Source organism: Amphiura filiformis, chromosome 19 (genome assembly GCF_039555335.1).
Source record: "Amphiura filiformis chromosome 19, Afil_fr2py, whole genome shotgun sequence".
NCBI lineage: Eukaryota > Metazoa > Echinodermata > Ophiuroidea > Amphilepidida > Amphiuridae > Amphiura > Amphiura filiformis.
In genome coordinates this window covers 5795440-5814605 of record NC_092646.1, presented here as the reverse complement: position 1 = coordinate 5814605, position 19166 = coordinate 5795440, and the positions used below count along the sequence as shown (strand labels likewise).

The 19166-nt window shown below is 37.9% G+C and overlaps 1 protein-coding gene across 1 annotated transcript in view; it reads left to right on the top strand.

The window, feature by feature from the left end:
- LOC140141697 (uncharacterized) overlaps window positions 1–19166 on the top strand; it is a 30952-nt gene that overhangs the window by 2802 nt on the left and 8984 nt on the right. Inside the window, exons 2-4 of the mRNA XM_072163609.1 lie at window positions 5735–7131; window positions 8258–8370; window positions 8547–9966. Of these exons, the coding sequence (XP_072019710.1) occupies window positions 5931–7131; window positions 8258–8370; window positions 8547–9966 (2734 nt within the window). The 5' untranslated portion in view covers window positions 5735–5930. The remainder of the gene's footprint in view (window positions 1–5734; window positions 7132–8257; window positions 8371–8546; window positions 9967–19166) is intronic.

Sequence of the window (19166 nt, the reverse complement as noted above, 5' to 3'; positions counted from 1 at the left end):
AATCACACTGACGGCGGAGGAGAATACTAGCTGGTCAGACAGTTTAATTTTATCAAGCATTTAATACCTGAACAATCACCGTCGTTTGATCGATTTACTACAGAATATATTGCATATTCAAAATATAATTTTAATTATTGTAAACCTGTTAACTTATATATTTGTGTACAAAAGTATAAGGACATGTGAATAAAATCATGTCGAAGACAAAATGGCCGCTAATCCGCCTATTGTCTAGACCTAGGATACATATTTCAACAGAGGGCAGCAGTCTAGGATGCCTATCCCTTTGTCTATTATTCCTGATACTAGTCCCAGAGAAGTGACTAGCGGTAACATTGTGGTGGCTAAAACGCCGAATATACAGAACCATAAGCCATTTATTTGGGATTGCCCGTAACACGGCCTGTCTGATCATAAAACAAGTAATTTATGTAAGCTTATGTTGACCATGCTGTGGACTGAAATATTTTTTAGCATGTAAATGTCATGAAGTCAATTCCCAGTGAATACAGTTCGTTTTGTTCCATTGACGTTCACCATTTAGGCCCGTACGACCACGGCCACTTCCGGTATATCACTCATTCTACAAAATCCGGTGCCAATAGCCTTTTTTCCGTTCTTTGGTCCACAAACACTTTGTCGAGCATTTAGGGCATCAAATATGTTGTTTTTCTGGTAGAACTCAACGAGATCTACACGGACATATATAGTTTTCCATACTTTAAATGCTTTCTTCAGCCTGATTAACCCTTGCAAAGGCTCAAAAATCACTAAAAATGCGTTTCCACTGCTCAAGTGTCACATCTAACCCTGAATATTTTCTTTGAGTAAATGCGATTTCTTTACATATTTGTTTTTTTTTTTAAATTAGATAACGCACCATCATATTGTTTATCAACATTATTTTTCAGTGACTAAAACATCTTTGTGTAATTCTAAAATGAATTGCACTTTCCACCAAAACGCTGTGATCTACGTTACCCCTTTTTAACACATGTTATTGGAAAGAAGTAAAACAGAGAGAGGTATCAATGTAATTTGCGGTTTTTGAAAGAAAACACTCATAGGTTTTTAAAAATCACAGTACAAATCGTGATGCTGTAGCATATTTTTGGCATAGAAATGTTGTAAACATTGAAATTTCGACCGACCATGTTAAGATTGGTGAGCTACGTTACCAGGATTCTATAGTATGCACGTACTTGTATTAGATCCTAATAATATGTGAAAGCTTCCAGTGGTCGAACCCCATATATATTAGAATTAACCGATATAACGTTCTAACGTTCGCAAATCACATTAAAACCATTAAAAACCAGTGAACTACGTTACTGTGAGCTACGTTACACACTCATTTATGCATCTTCAAAACTTCTATGAAATGGTGAAATCTGTTTTACATTTCACTCAAGTGATCTTTAGATTGCTTTTTATGACCTTGGATTGAGTAAAACCAGCCCATTTTGTAGTCAGTAACGTAGCTCACATTACATTGACTGTTAGGGCGTGATCACATCAGGCACTTTTGATGTAGGGACGTGGAGTCGACCCTACATCGAAACCACTTCCCAGTGTAGTGTGAACACAAAGTAAGTGGATTCGACCCTACATCAACAATGTGGATCGAAACTACCTGGTTGAGGTAGTTTCGACCCTAGGAGGTGGGTTAAATTTCGTAATGTGAACACGATAATGTGGAGTCGATCCACATATACCGAAGTGGCTGTGGTCGTGAAATGGCGAAATGGTGAGCGTCAAAGACGTCACCAATCAATCGATATTGGGGTCCAGCATTCGAGTCATCCGCACCCAAAGCGCAATTACCGCGCCGGTAGCGCGATCAACTTTGCGCCACGTCCTGCGCGAATTGCCAGCTCGCAGTACGCGTGTAGTTCTTCACGGTGTAAAAAGTAAACAAAATTGTGAAACAAAATAAAGATTGAATTTTAAATAGCATCGCTGTTTTTCCGTATATATCTTTTGTATTTTATGGCATCAAAACAAACTGGAACAAAGGTACCGGTAACTAGTATACAGTTCCCGTTTAAACAATTATTTTATGGAAGCTAAAGTGAAATATGACAAAACAGAGGAGAAAATACGCTGTATTTGGTATTTTTACACCGTGAACACGTGAGAAACGCACATGCTGTTTGTCTACATCTCAGACTCCAATATCGATAGGTGACATCATCAGAAAAAGGTCTATAAATCGCTTCTGAGGTGATGGCTTTACGAAATTTGGTATCTATGCTGCGTGGTACTACATGTGAGTCGTTCTACATGTAACATCCGGGTATGTGGATTCGCTCCACTTACGTCATAACCCACTTTCGATGTAGATTAGCTTGCTAGTGTGAACGCGAACTCAATGTGGATTCGATGTGGATCGACACCACTTCACTACCTAGGTACGAACCCACATTGTGTAATGTGAACACGCCCTTAGTATTAAAAAGCATCATGACTTCCTGAAAGAAAAATATGCAAGTGGTGTTGGCAATTTTTTACATCTGAAAGTAGTGATACATAAATTTACTCTTAATAAACAAAAAAGCAGGTATTTTTGAACAACTTTTATTTTTTCAATTTTTATAGTGGATTGGCACCGGATTTTGTAGAATTAGCGTTATGTGTAGTCGATCTGGATCGACTCCACATTATCGCGTTCACATTCTGAAATTTAACCCACCTCCTAGGGGCTGAAACTACCTCAACCAGGTAGTTTCGATCCACATTGTTGATGTAGGGTCGAATCCACTTACTTTGTGTTCACACTACACAGGGAAGTGGTTTCATGTAGGGTCGACTCACGTCCCTATATCAAAAGTGCCTGATGTGATCATGCCCTAAAAGGCTTCAGGAAAATGGTACGCGAAACTCATATGCATATTTGTGTAGCATAAATGTTCACCAAATTTGGGAGCGAATGCTTATGAATGGTTCAAAATTGCTACACATTCCAAAATTGTGTAGCAAATAATAAAAATTGTGTAACATTTTGCTACTGCTACGCACTTATTATTGCAACACTGTTAATATATGCAAATTTATCTAGACCATAGGCTATACAAGACTTGCAAATTGGGATTCCAGAAATTTGGCATGTGCAAGGGGGGGGGGGGCAAAGATTTTCTTGGCAGGCTGAGGGGGGGCAGTTCAGATATTTTAATTATTCCACAGCCCATATCCTGAAGTGCTTTATTAGGCATGTTCATAAAATATGGAAATTTAATAAATTCACCTAAAATTGCTTTCATTAAAAAGAGAATCATTTAACTTAAAAAATGAGGGGTCAATCATGTCTGCAGGCCCACTACAATTGGCAATGTTATGAGGAAAAGTATGCTCACCTGAATGTCCCACATTTTGTAGTTTTTATTATGTCGGGCATATCTAGGCATTAACTGCTGAAATGTAGGAGGTAACGCTGATGAAACGTCGGCCAGGCACAAGTGACCTGGTGAACGGAGGGGGTCACTGTAGATAGCTGGTCGTTTTTTATGCCTCCACCGGAGGTATTATGTTTCCTGGTTGTCCGTCCATCTGTCCGTCCGTCCGTCCGTCCGAGCTTGCGGGTGCAATATCTCGGAACTGATAAGATGTAAAGTGATGCAATTTGGTGGAGGGATGGTCATTGGCGGTCTTCAAATTCCAGTAGGTTTGGTTAGTGGGTCAAGGTCACCCAAGGTCATCTAGGGGTCATCTGAGGTCAAATTAGCAAAAACCGTCAGTATGGGCATGAATCTTGGGGGTACTGTAAACATTTTAGAACCAAATTTTTTGAGGGTCATTTTGGGGTCATCCGGGGTCACCCAGCCTGGGTCATCTGAGGTCAAATAACTTAAAACTGCCGTATGGGCATGAACCTTGGAGGGTACTGTAAACATTTAGAGCCAAATTTTTGGACGGTCTTTTGGGGGTCATCCGGGGTCACCCAGGGGTCATCTGAGGTCAAATAACTTAAAACTGTCATATGGGCATGAAACTTGGTGGGTACAGTCAACATTTAGAGTCAAATTTTTGGACGGTCTTTTTTGGGTCATCAGGGGTCACCCAGGGGTCATCTGAGGTCAAATTAGCAAAAACCGTTGTATGGGCATCAACCTTGGGGGGTACTGTAAACATTTTAGAACCAAATTTTTTGAGGGTCATTTTGGGGTCATCCGGAGTCACCCAGCCTGGGTCATCTGAGGTCAAATAACTTAAAACTGTCGTATGGGCATGAAACTGGGTGGATACAGTCAACATTTAGAGTCAAATTTTGGACGGTCATTTTGGGGTCATCCAGGGGTCATCATCTGAGGTCAAATAACTTAAAACTGTCGTATGGGCATGAAACTTGGTGGGTACAGTCAACATATAAAGTTAAATTTTTTGGAAGGTCATTTTTGGCCTTACATTCCACTCGGATAGTATCAAAATACTTCCTTGCTTCTGGTACCCAAATCAAACCATTTTGATGAAGACAAAATGGGTCAAGGATCTTTCATTTGTTACACTTTTTCTAAAAACCTACACTGTCATCTAGAAATGGCCAGTTCCTAGTGAAATTGCACCAGTTAAAATGATACGCGTCAAGGTGGAGGCATTGCGGCCGACGCTTTGCGTCGAGAACCGCGCAAGTCGAGAACCGCTCTAGTTTTTACAGGACAGGCAAGTGTAGCCGATAATCCTGTGTTACCCTGTTACCCATTAATATATATTATTTGTTCCAAATTCGGTGACCCTTCATTGGAATTGGAACTGTCGATGGGTTGTAAGAGGGGATCTAGGCTTTAATTTGCTTGATACAAAATTTTTAACATGAAAATCGTTGGATATGGCCAGGTCAAATTATAATACAGTGGAAACTTGTTATAATACAAGCTCTGATAATACAAAAAACCTGAGAAGACAAGCTTGATTTTCAGGTCCCTGACAATGAACCCCTATGTAATATGTGATGGATAAGGCAAAATCCTCATAAGACAAATTAAATTTTGTGGCCCCACAAATTTTGTATTCAAGAGTTTCCACTGTATTTCTAAACATTAACCCTAACACCCAAAATTCTTACAAAATCTTACGATGAAAAAATCTGCATGCATGAATCCCAGGGTCTCGATGACGCAATCACCCTAAGTGTTATATGCGCACGGAATTGCTGGCTGGGCAGCAATAACCCGTGTAGCTATAGGTCCGTGATTGTGTGCTTGGCATGCGAGGGGTCAAAGGTTCGAATCCCTGGGGTGCCAAGTCAAAAATTCTTCTTCTCCTTGACTTTTTCGGATCTTCTTTGACTTCCGATCCCAAAAAGCAGGGTCCAGTGTTAGGGTTAACTAAGATGTATTTTTCCAGATTAGAGCCTACCCTAACCCTAACACCCAAAAATCTTACAAAATCTTACGATGAAAAAATCTGTGCATGCATGAATCCCAGGGTCTGCGATGATGCAATCACCCTAAGTGTTATATCGCATGGAATTGCTGGCGGGCAGCAATAACCCGTGTAGCTACCGGTCCATGATCGTGTGCTTGGCATGCGAGGGGTCAAAGGTTCGAATCCCGGGGGTGCCAAGTCAAAAATTCTTCTTCTCCTTGACTTTTTCGGATCTTCTTTGACTTCCGATCCCAAAAAGCAGGGTCCAGTGTTAGGAATTTGGAATTCTATCCACTATAAGGAAGATATAAAACACCAGGTGGTCTGAATATAATTAACATTAAATTTAATCAATGTTGTAACCTTTCAGGTATTTTAATCCACTGCAGTTGGAAACTAGTGAGAAGAACCAGGACAAAAGCCAGTGAGGATTGTGGTCTTGTATTGCATGCGGGCTGCTTCACTCAGGGACATCTTTACTAGTCTACAATTGACTTCCATGGTATGTTTCCGGTGCACACAGTAACTTAATCTAAATCGTTGAATGTTGTTGGGTTCTTCTGAAGATGGCAACAAAACTTTTCCAACCATTTTCTTGTGCATTTTGCAATCTCAAACATTATTCTTTGGACAAACTCAAAACCCACATTAACAGACATCTGATTAAATATGTGCGGGCTCGGCTGTCAAAAAATGGAGAGCTAAAAAGACATTTAAATAGTCACAGGCAGCTAGGGTACCAATGCAATTACTTCTTGAACATTGAAGAGAAAACCTATCAGTGCCAGTACTGTCAGAAATGTTTTGCTCTTAAAATTGGCCTAGTGAAGCACACCAGAATTCACACCGAGAAATATCAATGTGAATATTGTCAGAAGTGTTTCGCTGGAAGGAGTAGCCTCACACAACACATCAGAACTCATACCAAAGAGAAACCCTACCAGTGTGAGTATTGCCAGAAATGTTTTACACAGAATAGTGTATTGACAAGACACATCAAAACGCATACCAAAGAGAAACCCTACAAGTGTGAGTATTGCCAGATACACTTTACACAGAATAGCACCCTTACAAGACACATCAGAACTCATACCAAAGAGAAACCCTATCAGTGTGAGTATTGCCAGAAATGTTTTACACGGAATAGTATTCTGGCAAAACACATCAGGACTCACACTAAAGAAAAACTCTACCAGTGTGAGTATTGCCAAAAATGTTTTACACAGAATAGTAATCTGACGGCTCATACCAAAATGAAACACTATCAGTGTGAGTATTGCCAGAAATGTTTTCCACATAATTGTCTTCTGACAGTACACATCAGAACTCATACCAAAGAGAAACCCTATCAATGTGAGCATTGCCAGAAATGCTTTCCACAGAAAAGCACACTAACACGACACATCAGAACTCATACCAAAGAGAAACCGTATGAGTGTGAGTATTGCCAAAAATGTTTTACACAGAATAGTACTCTGAGATGTCACATTAGAACTCATACGAAAGAGAAACCCTATCAGTGTGAGTATTGCCAAAAATATTTTGCTCATAATATTGATATGACAAGACACATCAGAACTCATACCAAAGAGAAACCTTATCAGTGCAAGTATTGCCAGAAATGTTTTCCACAGAATAATCATCTGACAGTACACATGAGAACTCATACCAAAGAGAACCCCTACCAGTGTGAGTATTGCCAGAAATGTTTTTCACAGAATAGTAACCTGACAAGACACCTCAGAACTCATACCAAAGACAAACCTTAGGCTGGACAAAATAATATGTGTTTTGGGTCACCCAACTGACCCCCTGCTCATCCATGCCAACCCTAAATATATTTGGAGTGCTGGAACAAAAATATTTATCTAGTGTTCAGTCTCCAACCGAATGAAATAGATCTGACTTAAAACCTTGAGCGTCTGTGACATAAAAAAACTTTGCCATAATTATGAGGGGGGAAGCAATTTTGGCATGTCGGGGGGGGGGGGCAAGTAATTTTGGCTTGCATCATATTATTATGACCATTAACAAAAAGGCTTTACCATCCAAGACCTAATTAGCACCCCATCAGGTGTGTTGGAGGGGAGCATGAACTAACAGTGTTTGCACTATTATAACACATGCAAGAGGAATGTGTTTAAAGGGGTATCATTCCTCCCCATGTCACATGATTTTTTCTCGCGAGGGTGGAAAATGCACATAAGTTTCATTTTCAGTATATAAGAGGGATGTCATTTTCTTTTGAAGGGGGTCATGTATATGTTGTTGACCGGTGTCAATTGTTTATGACCCCCATATAGCGAGCTAAATTTTTATGACCCCTTCCGCCTGCACAGACTCAAGACAAGTAAGTATTCTTTTTGCTGAGGATGCCAAAATTGCACGGAGTGTATTAAAATTTGGATTGTAAATGTGGACTGAATGCACATTTTAACTGTAAGTTCTATAACCACCCTAATTTTGGTGTATAAAATTTTGGTCTGAAAATTCTTTGACACTCCCCCGTATATTCATGACCCCATTCAGAAGAAAAAAACGACAGCCCCGAACTCAAGAACTGAAAGACCTATGGAAATGGAAATGCAACATGAACGCTTAGTTTCGTAAACAGGAAGTCCTGTCTGGCCAGTTCTCCACAGAAGAACTGACAATACTTTGATGACAGACAGAACAGAATTTACATGGATAAATTTTAACCTTCACTTACTCCCCAAGGAACTTGAACCAAAGGTGGGGCTTTCACTTTAACCTCATTTGCCACTGCAAATTGAATTTATTTCTAAACATTAAACACATGTATTTCTATCCACTCCATCGAAAAGATATCATTATGTGGTTTGAATGTAATTACTTTAGAATACAATTAACATTGATGAATGTAACTTTTCAGGTTTTTTGATCCACTGCACGGAAGCCAGTGAGGATTGTGGTCATATATTGCGTGCTGCTTCACTCAAGGACATCTTTACTAGAATTAACGGAATTGACTTCCATGGGTTTCAGGTACACAGTAACTTGATCAACATCTTTGAATATTGATGGTTTCCTCTCAGGATGGCAATTACACTTTTCAAACCATTTTCTTGTGCATTTTGCAAACTCAAGCATTATTCTTTGGACAAATTCAAAACCCATGTTAACAGACATCTGATTAAATATGTACGGGCTCGTTTGTCAAAAATGGAGATCTGGAAAGACATTTGAATAACTACAGGCAGCTAGGGTACCAATGTAACCACTTCTTGAACATTAAAAAGAAAACCTATCAGTGTCAGTACTGTCAGAAATGTTTTGCTCTAAACATTAGCCTAGTGAACCATGCCAGAAATGACACTAAGAAATATCAATGTGAATATCGTCAGCAGTGTTTCGCTGGAAGTAGTAGCCTCACACGCCACACCAGAACTCATACCAAAGAGAAGCCCTATCAGTGCGAGTATTGCCAGAAATGTTTTACACAGAATAGTAATCTGACAACACACATCAGAACTCATACCAAAGAGAAACCCTATCACTGCAAGTACTGTCAGAAATATTTTGCCCAAAAAACCAGCCGAGAAAACCACATCAGGATTCACACTGAGAAGTCATATCAATGTGAATATTGTCAGAAGTGTTTCGCTGGAAGCAGTAGCCTCACACACCACATCAGAACTCATACCAAAGAGAAGCCCTATCAGTGTGAGTATTGCCAGAAATGTTTTACACAGAATAGTAATCTGACAACACACATCAGAACTCATACCAAAGAGAAACCCTATCAGTGCAAGTATTGCCAGAAATGTTTTACACAGAATAGTGTATTGACAAGACACATCAGAACTCATACCAAAGAGAAACCGTATCAGTGTGAGTATTGCCAGAAATGTTTTACACATAAAGGTAATCTGAGAATGCACATCAGAACTCATACCAAAGAGAAATCCTATCAGTGTGAGTATTGCCAGATGTGTTTTATACAGAATAGTCATCTGACAGCACACATCAGAACTCATACCAAAGAGAAACCCTATCGGTGCAAGTATTGCCAGAAATGTTTTGCAGAGAGTAGTGCTCTGATAAGACACATCAGAACTCATACCAAAGAAAAGCCATATCAGTGCGACTATTGCCAAAAATGTTTTGCACATAAAGGTAATCTGAGAATGCACATCAGAACTCATACCAAAGAGAAACCCTATCAGTGTGAGTATTGCCAGATGTGTTTTGCACATAATAGTGATCTGACAAGACACATCAGAACTCATACCAAAGAGAAACCCTATCGGTGCAAGTATTGCCAGAAATGTTTTGCAGAGAGTAGTGTTCTGATAAGACACATCAGAACTCATACCAAAGAAAAACCATATCAGTGCGACTATTGCCAAAAATGTTTTTCAGTGAATAGTAATCTGACATTGCACATCAGAACTCACACCAAAAAGAACCCATACCAGTGCGAGTATTGCCAGAAATGTTTTACACGGAATGATAATCTGACAAAACATATAAGAACTCACACCAAAGAGAAACCCTACCAGTGTAAGCATTGCCAGAAATGTTTTACACAGAAAAGTAGTCTAACAAGACACATCAGAACTCATACCAAAGAGAAACCTTAACAGTGCAAGTATTGCAAGATATGTTTTACACGGAATGGTAATCTGACAAAGCATGAGAACGCACACCAAAGAGAAACCGTACCAGTGAAAGCATTGCCAGAAATGTTTTACACAGAACAATCTGGCAAGACACAAGATATCTCATACCAAAGAGAATCCTTAGTTTGGACAAAATTGATGTTTTTGCGGTCACCCACCCAACCCCCTTCTCATCCCTGCCAACCTAAATATATTTTGAGTTTTGGAAAAAAATTGTATTTCAGTTTACTTTTTCAACAGACTTGACTCAAAACATTAAACCTCTGTAACATGTTAAAACTTGCTGCAGGAGAATTGTTCTAGTTCCAACATTTGATTGTTTACCTGTAAACATTTTGTTTACGTAAGGCTGGTCTTAATCCTGCAATTATGGAAACCTCTGGGCCTCATAACTGCTAAATTTGTTGGTCTAAAAGTATATAAAAGTATACATATAAAATGACAAAGACTTGAATCATCTGTGAAGTCAAATTTGGACCAAAAGTGCTTGTTTTTGGAGAAAATCCCCAAAAACAATTTCTTTTTGCCGAAAAATTTCTTGAGAAAAAAAAATTGTATCAATTTTAAAGATTAGATATAAATATCTAGGACCCGTTGTTTATTTATTTTTTAAAAATTTTGATCAACGTCACCAAAAATATTAAAAATGTGGGCCAAAGTCACGCTTTTTTAGAATATTTTTGCAAATTGAAAATTTTCAACCATTTTTGGTGCAAATTGCTCAAAGTTGGTCAAAAAATAAATAATAAAAAATGGGGCCCTGGATATTTTTATCTAGTTTTTTAAAATTAATTAAAAAACTTGGGCCAAAAACCTGGTTTTTACGTTCCTTTTTGCCCAAATTTGACATCACAGATGAATTCATCAAGTCTGCACCATTCTAAATATGTATTCTGTTACATGTATATACTTCTGACCAATAATTTAGCAGTTTTGAGGCCCAAAACATGCCATAATTCCAGGGTTAGGACCACCCTTAATCTTCCTTTATAATTATTTTGAATAAAAACTTGGAAATTATCCATTATACGTTCCGGTATTGTGATTGCTACACCAGAGCATAATACATGTAGCACCTAAGTTAATTCATAGTATCACTCCCAAATTACATCTGGCCCGGAGTTCAGAGGTCACAGATGACACAGATGCTGCCCAGTACAAAGGTATCTTAAAGGAGTATTTCGTGATCCTAGCATCCTCTTTTTATTACATTTTTCAGTACATATCCACGAAAAAAGCATATTCCCAAAATTTCAGTTGATTCCGATTTTGTGTTTGCGAGTTATGCATGATTATGTGTATTACACTGCTCCATAGGCAATACCTTGTAATTCGTTCTGGTGCACCAGAACGAAATTCAAATTTCAGCGATATCTTTGCTAAGCGAATCAATCTGCAAGAAATATTTTGTACATAAACATTATGTAGCCAGAGTATTCCAGTGATGATAAAAATCTCAACTTTTTTTGAGAAAAGTGGGGGGTTGAGGCTGTTGATCACGAAATGCCCCTTTAATTGTAAGGTATTTTTAATGTAATAATATTTTCATAAACATGCTAATTCATTACAATCCCTGGGAAGAGTAAATTGAATAGTGTCTGATTTTAATTGATAATTACTACCATTAAAAGACAACATAAAGAGAAATGTTTTGCTTGTGGTAATTTGAAAAGAACTGCCCAACTTACAATGTATCTCAAATCTGAAGAGAAGGGGTACATGGTGCAATATTTGTGTGCACCCTTGGTGCTGAATTGAAGGGGGGGTGGGCCGGCACAGCCAAGGTGGGGAGGAGGAGCAATGTTTGGCTGACATTTTGATACCACCACCCCAGGGGCAGACATAATTATTACAAAGCCCCTAAATACCATGACCTTCATAGTAGCACCCTGCTCTAATTGGTGCCCCCTGTAGACTACAGGAGACTATATACAGGTGTGTGAAAGACGTAGACCAGATTCTAATCTGTTTCCAGATATTTTTCTTTTTAAACTTCCAGATTTTTTTCTACACTTGTTGTGTACAAAGGTATGTATGGTTTAAATAATTCCAGGGAGGAGGAGCAATGTTTGGATGACATTTTGATACCACCACCCCAGGGGCAGACATAATTATTACAAAGCCCCTAAGTACCATGACCTTAATAGTAGCACACTGCTCTAATTGGTGCCCCCTGTAGACTATACAGGAGACTATATACAGGTGTGTGAAAGACGTAGACCAGATTCTAATCTGTTTACAGATATTTTTCTTTTTACACTTCCAGATTTTTTTCTACACTTGTTGTGTACAAAGGTATTGTATGGTTTAAATAATTCCAGGGGGGAGGAGCAATGTTTAGCTGACATTTTGATACCACCACCCCTGGGGCAGACATAATTATTACAAAGCCCCTAAGTACCATGACCTTAATAGTAGCACTCTGCTCTAATTGGTGCCCCCTGTAGACTATACAGGAGACTATATACAGGTGTGTGAAAGACGTAGACCAGATTCTAATCTGTTTACAGATATTTTTTTTTCGCCAGCCCATTCGGGCTGGTACCTGTTCAGGTTTGGGGTCAGTTTACTCAAGAGATTATATTTTAGTGGTATTGGAATGATTTTTTTTTTTACTTTTTTGTGGTTAAATTTTTTTTTTTAAATATTTTAATTCGATTTGTTAAGAAAAGTAAGTATGTTTTGCCGTTTCAACGAGCGAAAACGCAGTGAGTATTACCAAAGTTATGTTTGAACTAATTAATTATGACTTTAAAAGTTTAAAGGCCTAAATGTAACAATAATAGTTAATATATATAGCATCATATGGTCAGCAGAAGAAAATCTGACATCACCTATGATGTCATATCAGTGTCCTTGACCGGGGTTCCTTACTCCTTGACCACTGAACAGCGTGATATCATGTTGATAACAGATCTATAGAATCAAAATCTTCATCATATCCCGGATCATATCACAGATTCTCAACAATCTGTGATCATATGGACCATATTGATGTGAAAGTAGTTATCTATCATATCCTGTGTCGTTTTATGGATAAAAATGACTCAAAATGTTATTGATGAAATGGTTGCTATCATAAACATCAGTTTTGTCTTTTCAACGGAAAAATCCGATGCAAAATAAAGTTTTTAGGGCCTAGCTATAATATGGGCATAATTTATGCATATAGTATTGAACAATGTACCCCATTTGACATGCACTTATAGATAAATAAATTGTCTTACTTTATTAATTTAATAACTTCTTTATTATAAATAAAATGACACATAACTATTTGATTCATAAAATTACATTCAACAAAATGATTGAAGAGAAAACACACAAGGCACTAGGCAGACTGTTATAGAATGGAGTATGTAAGATGCCATGTCCATAGCTTCATGCAGGAGTTTCCGACTAGCAATCAACATGATCAGCACATTCAGAAAAACACAGTTTAAGAGTGAAGATTGTAGTGAGTAACCAGTCCTTTATAAATGTGCTGGCCACTATCTATTATAATATAGTAGGCTTAAACTATACATTGCGAATTAATTAAGTTATTTTAAAATAAAATGTACATGTAAGTTAACTCAAACCGGCAGTGTATATATAAAAGCAGTGAAATCGGACATTCCTAAGCGAAGATATTGAGTTAAGTAAGTTCTGGTATTACAAAATTGGAAATTGAGATATCGTGGGTAAAAAGCTGAAAAGACAAAAAACCCAACGACAACAACAACAACAACAACAACAAAACAAACAGACCAGAACAATTTGGAGTACATGTAATGAATTAAAAGAGTTGACATGAGATTAGGAATTAATGTTTTCTGCTGTTTCAGTGTGCATGTTCTCATCGTTGATGGTTTGGTGGACTGTCATGTAGATGTAAGCGTGATCCTAAAAATGCCTTTCACATTGACCAAAACTAATTACAAGACCTCTTCTACATTGAGGCTGGCTTTCCCTTTTAAAGGGAATTTTATTACACTTCCAGATTTTTTCTACACTTGTTGTGTACAAAGGTATTGTATGGTTTAAATAATTCCAGGGGAGGAGCAATGTTTAGCTGACATTTTGATACCACCACCCCTGGGGCAGACATAATTATTACAAAGCCCCTAAGTACCATGACCTTAATAGTAGCACTCTGCTCTAATTGGTGCCCCCTGTAGACTATACAGGAGACTATACAGAAATTCCAGATTTTTTAGCTGTACCAGATCCTCAGTTCACTAAAAACAGATATTTTTTTTTTCAAAGACAGACCCTCAGTTAGGCCTGACTATAGTAACCTTGCTCTTAAACTGACCCCTTCTATTGTACTTGTGGGGGACTACTTGTACATGAATGATCAAGGAAGAGTATCAATAATATTGTCCGTTATATATTTTCACCATGTTTACAGCCGGGTTACAGCCCGATGACCCCTTTTTAAAAGTCATACATGATGACCCCCCTTTTTTCTACAATAGCATCAAAATGCCACAAAAATGCCAAAAATAATGGGGTCTTTTAATGCGCACATGGTGTATGTCAATATATGGGAGTGCCCCCCCCCCCGGAATCTCGCACATAAATAACCTGCGTTAAGGGATCTAGAATGAGCGTTTATTGAGTTTCGACAGTATTTTTTGTGGAACATGAGAGCACCTCAGACCTATCGAATTGCATTCTGAATACGAAGCATGTCTTTCTAATATCAAATAATTTTCATTTTTTGAAAATCACAATATACAAATTTTATGACAAATTATAAAATTTGATATTTTCATATATAACAGTCCTCAAGTAAATTATATAAATCTAATGATATATTCTTAAAGTGTATGTAGCTGGGAGGAAAAGCCGACGGTCAATTGAAAATTTTGACCTTTCATATTGAAGATATGGATTTTTTCCCAAAAGACCTTTTTATGTGTGTGTTTTTGGAAACAAAATCCATATATTCAATACGAAAGGTCAAAATTTTCAATTGATCGTCGGCTTTTCATCCCAGCTACATATACTTTAAGTATAAATCATCAGATTTATAAAGTTTACTTTAGTACTGTTAAATATCAAAATATCAATTTTAATGATTTGCCATAAAATGTGTATTAAATTGCAATTTCAAAAATGAAAATTATTTGATATCAGAAGGACATGCTTCGTATTCAGAATGCAATTCGATATGTCTGATGTGCTCTAATGTCCCACAATAAATACTGCCCAAACGTTCATACCCCAGCCCTTAAATTTGTTAGTAAATTCACATTGAAATAGTGAACGGAAGATACATTCAATAGTACAACAAACAAACTAACTTTGCACCATCAATGCATCAGTTTTATCAGTCAGCTACCTGCACAACCGATTCTTTTGTTCTGCAAGGCTCACTCAGTCATTTAATGAGGCAATACAAACGATCGAAATTGGTGTTGAAATGAGCAAAATTTTGAGTTACACCTTTTCAGTGTAAAAATTTTTTCTCAGCCAAATGAAAAGCAATAATTTTAATTTTTTCAGTAAATGGCTGGAAAAACTATAATGCTTGATACTGATTTTTTTTTTTAATCCTGGTGTTAAACTTAGGCCTGAAATTCAGTCATTTAGTGTAAGATATTCGATTTTTATAGGCTTCAGCTCGGCCATGAGCTTTTTCTTGGATCAACCTTTTAGCTTTTCAAAGTAATATAGTTCGCTAATGAAGGATTTTCCCCAACTTTCTAAAGCACATCACCGTGAGCTATATATCATAGTTTTGTCAGAATTTCCGTTTGATTTCACCATCTTTCACTGTCGGCTGAAAAAATTTCTAAATCAACACGTGAAATCTAAAGGCTAGTACTAGCATTGTGGATCGATATCCCTGGGTTTAATAGGAATACCGGCATGGCTATAGTGTTGCCAGAACTTCAATATAGCAAAGAAATTCCCAGACCTATAGCGCTCCTACTGATCATGTTTAACCAGAACACCCAATTGGGGATTTAATCGCTGGTCGGGCAATTTGCTTTCAATGAAAAATTGACCTGGATAACAACAAAGGAAATATCGACTATTTCTGCTGGTTGCTCTCGAGATAAAAGTACTCACCATTGCCTACTTTTACTTAGTTTGACATTTTCTGAGCATGAATGGAAAAAGGGTAAAACAAAAACGGAAATCATCTGACAAAACTATAACATATAGACCCACACGATGTGCTTTACAGAGGTGGGAAATATCTTCTTTAGCAAACTATGTTAGTTTGAGACGCTAAAACATGAATTCCGTAAAAAGCTCGCAGGCGAATTCAAGGCCTATAAAAATCAAAAATATCACACTAAAAGACACAATTTGATTCTTAATTTTAACACCAGGATTTAAAAAAATGTATATCCAAGCACCAAGTTTTTAACTGACATTACTGAAGAAAAAAAAAATGGTTTATATTTGACCGAGAAAATTAATTTCATAGCAAAAAGGTGTATCTCTGAATTGTGCTGATTTTTACATGTATCGATCGACTTTTAGCGCGACTAAGCATTTCTAAAGAATTGGTTGTCCAGGCGGCAGACTGTTATGGTCATTGTATGAAATCGTCAGGATTTTTGCTTGGGAGCTAATAGAGGTTATCCACTTCACTCATGTGTGACTTCTAACAAAAGGCGCCGATTCCTGTAGTATTCCTTATTCAAAACAAATCAATTCATGACCTCGGAGTTACCTGCATGACTCTTGGCGGGCCATTGTGAAACAGTCATGGTTGCACATGCAGTCAGTTCTTTTGAAAGTTGTAAACAAGGTATAGCAGTCGTTGATAGGATATGCAGCTTACACGGATAACCTCTATGCTCCCACGGAAAAATTACCTCAGCCCAAAACTAACCCCTCTGATTTAGCACAGTTATTGTTGTCTCAATAGTGCCTGCTTAATATGAATGACTAAAATGTACTATCTTACTAGGCGGTTACCCGTATTTGGCGGTTCTCCGCTATCGCGATTACCTGACTTGTGGTGACTACCCACCATGTTTCATGCCCATACAACAGTTTTTACTATTTGACTTCAGATGAGGGGCTGTGCAATAATTATGAGCCCCCGAAATGAGGGGGTAAAATTTCCAAACGGCTCGCCAAAAATCGCTTGCCCCCCCTCTCGGCCCCCCTTTTGGTTCGCCAAAAATTTCTTGCCCCCCATTTTACCCCTCCCCCCAGGCTCATAATTATTGCACAGCCCCTGACCCCTGGTGATCCCAAAATGACCTTCCCAAAATTTGGCTCCAAATGGTGACTGTACCCACCAAGTGTCATTGTCCATACGACAGTTTTTACTAATTTGACCTTAGCTAGATGACCCCGAAATTACCTCCCAAAAAGTTGGCTCTAAATCGAGAATGCACTCGTGAATGTTCCATGCCCATATGAGTTTTTACTAATTTGACCTCAGATGACTCCTGGTGACCCCAAATGACCTTCCAAAAATTTGGCTCCGAATGTTGACTATACCCACATGCCCATATCACAGTTTTTACTAATTTGACCTCGGATCAAGATGCACCCACCCACCAACGTACAACCTGTCCTCTTGCCTCCGTGAAAAACAGTTTTAACTAATTTGACCTCAGATGCCCTTGGGCGATCTTGACTCACTAATCAATACAAACTGTCTCTGGTCAAGATGTACTCACCCACCAAGTTTGAGGAACGTGTGGCCCCTAGTCTCCGAGTAATATAGTTTTTACTAACTGACCTCAGATGACCCCTGGATGACCTTGACCCACTAATCAATACAAATTTGTTTAATATGTCACCTTAAGTTTCATGCCCATATGACAGTTTTTACTAATATGACCTCGGATGACCCCTGGACCTTTACCCATTAGCCAGCAAACTTGTTCTAAGGTCAACATGCACCCACTAAGTTTGAGGACCATGTGACCCCTAGTCTCCTAGAAAAACAGTTTGTACTAATTTGACCTCAGATGACCCCTGAATGACGTTTGGTGACCTTGACCCACTAAACAACTTTGAGGAACCCACCAAGGGGCTGTGCAATAATTATGAGCCCTGTGGGGAGGATTTGACGAGCCGAAATGGGTGGGGTGGAGCAATTGTTGGCAAAGGGGGTGGGGGGGGGGAAGCGATTTTTGGCACTATTGGTTACTATTATTAGGAAATGGTATATCATGTTGGGGGGACGGATTGTTATGGTAGTAGTATTTTATTCAGAATATAGGTTTGCATATTTAATTCTTATGGATTGTTTTCCAAACCGGGGTATTTATTTCTTATGATTGACTGCATTGGAAAAGAAGAAGTGTTATGGAGTGATTTAAAAAAATAACCAATACTGAAAGACAGAAAGTGATATGAATATTAACATTAAATGCTTTATACAAGACATTATGAGGGCGCACCACCAAATCACTCCACGATTTATGTAACAGTGAAATTCGGCTAAAATAGTCCACCGCTTATTTATTACTATTATTAGGAAATGGTATATCATGTGGGAGGGGGATTGTTGGAATAGAATTATTTTATTCAGAATATAGGTTTGCATATTTAATTCTTATGGATTGTTTTCCAAACCGGGGTATAAATTACGTGGCTGCTACTTAAATACTAGTATATATTACCAGCAACAAGCCAAACGCAGTAGGACCCGACTTTATTTTTTTAAATTTGGCCAACTATGAGAAATTTGCACCAAAAATGGTCAAAAAATGCAACATTTTCAAAAAAATCATAAAAAAGCCTGATTTTTGCCCAAATTTCAAATATTTTTGGTGAAGTTGGTCAAAATTCAAAAAAATGAAAAAACGGTCCCTAGATATTTTTATCTAGTTTTTAAAAATTAATACAAACAATTTTTTTTGGGATTTTCTCCAAAAATGAGCATTTTGGCCCAAATTGGACCTCACAGATGAATTCATCAAGTCATTTCCATTCTAAAAATGTATACCTTTATATTCTTTAGACTAATAATTTAGCAGTTATGAGGCCCGAAAGTTTTCATAATTCCAGGGTTCAGACCAACCTTAAGGTAATACACTATTTTAAAGTGTTGCGATTTGGTAGTTCACAACATCTTGCGAATGGTAATGAGCTTTGGCAAAATTTGCATTGCTCATTTCCTTGCGAGCGTGTAGAAGAATTCAAATATCACAGAAATAATTTTATAGGTCCTGTGGTTCTTGAGTTATG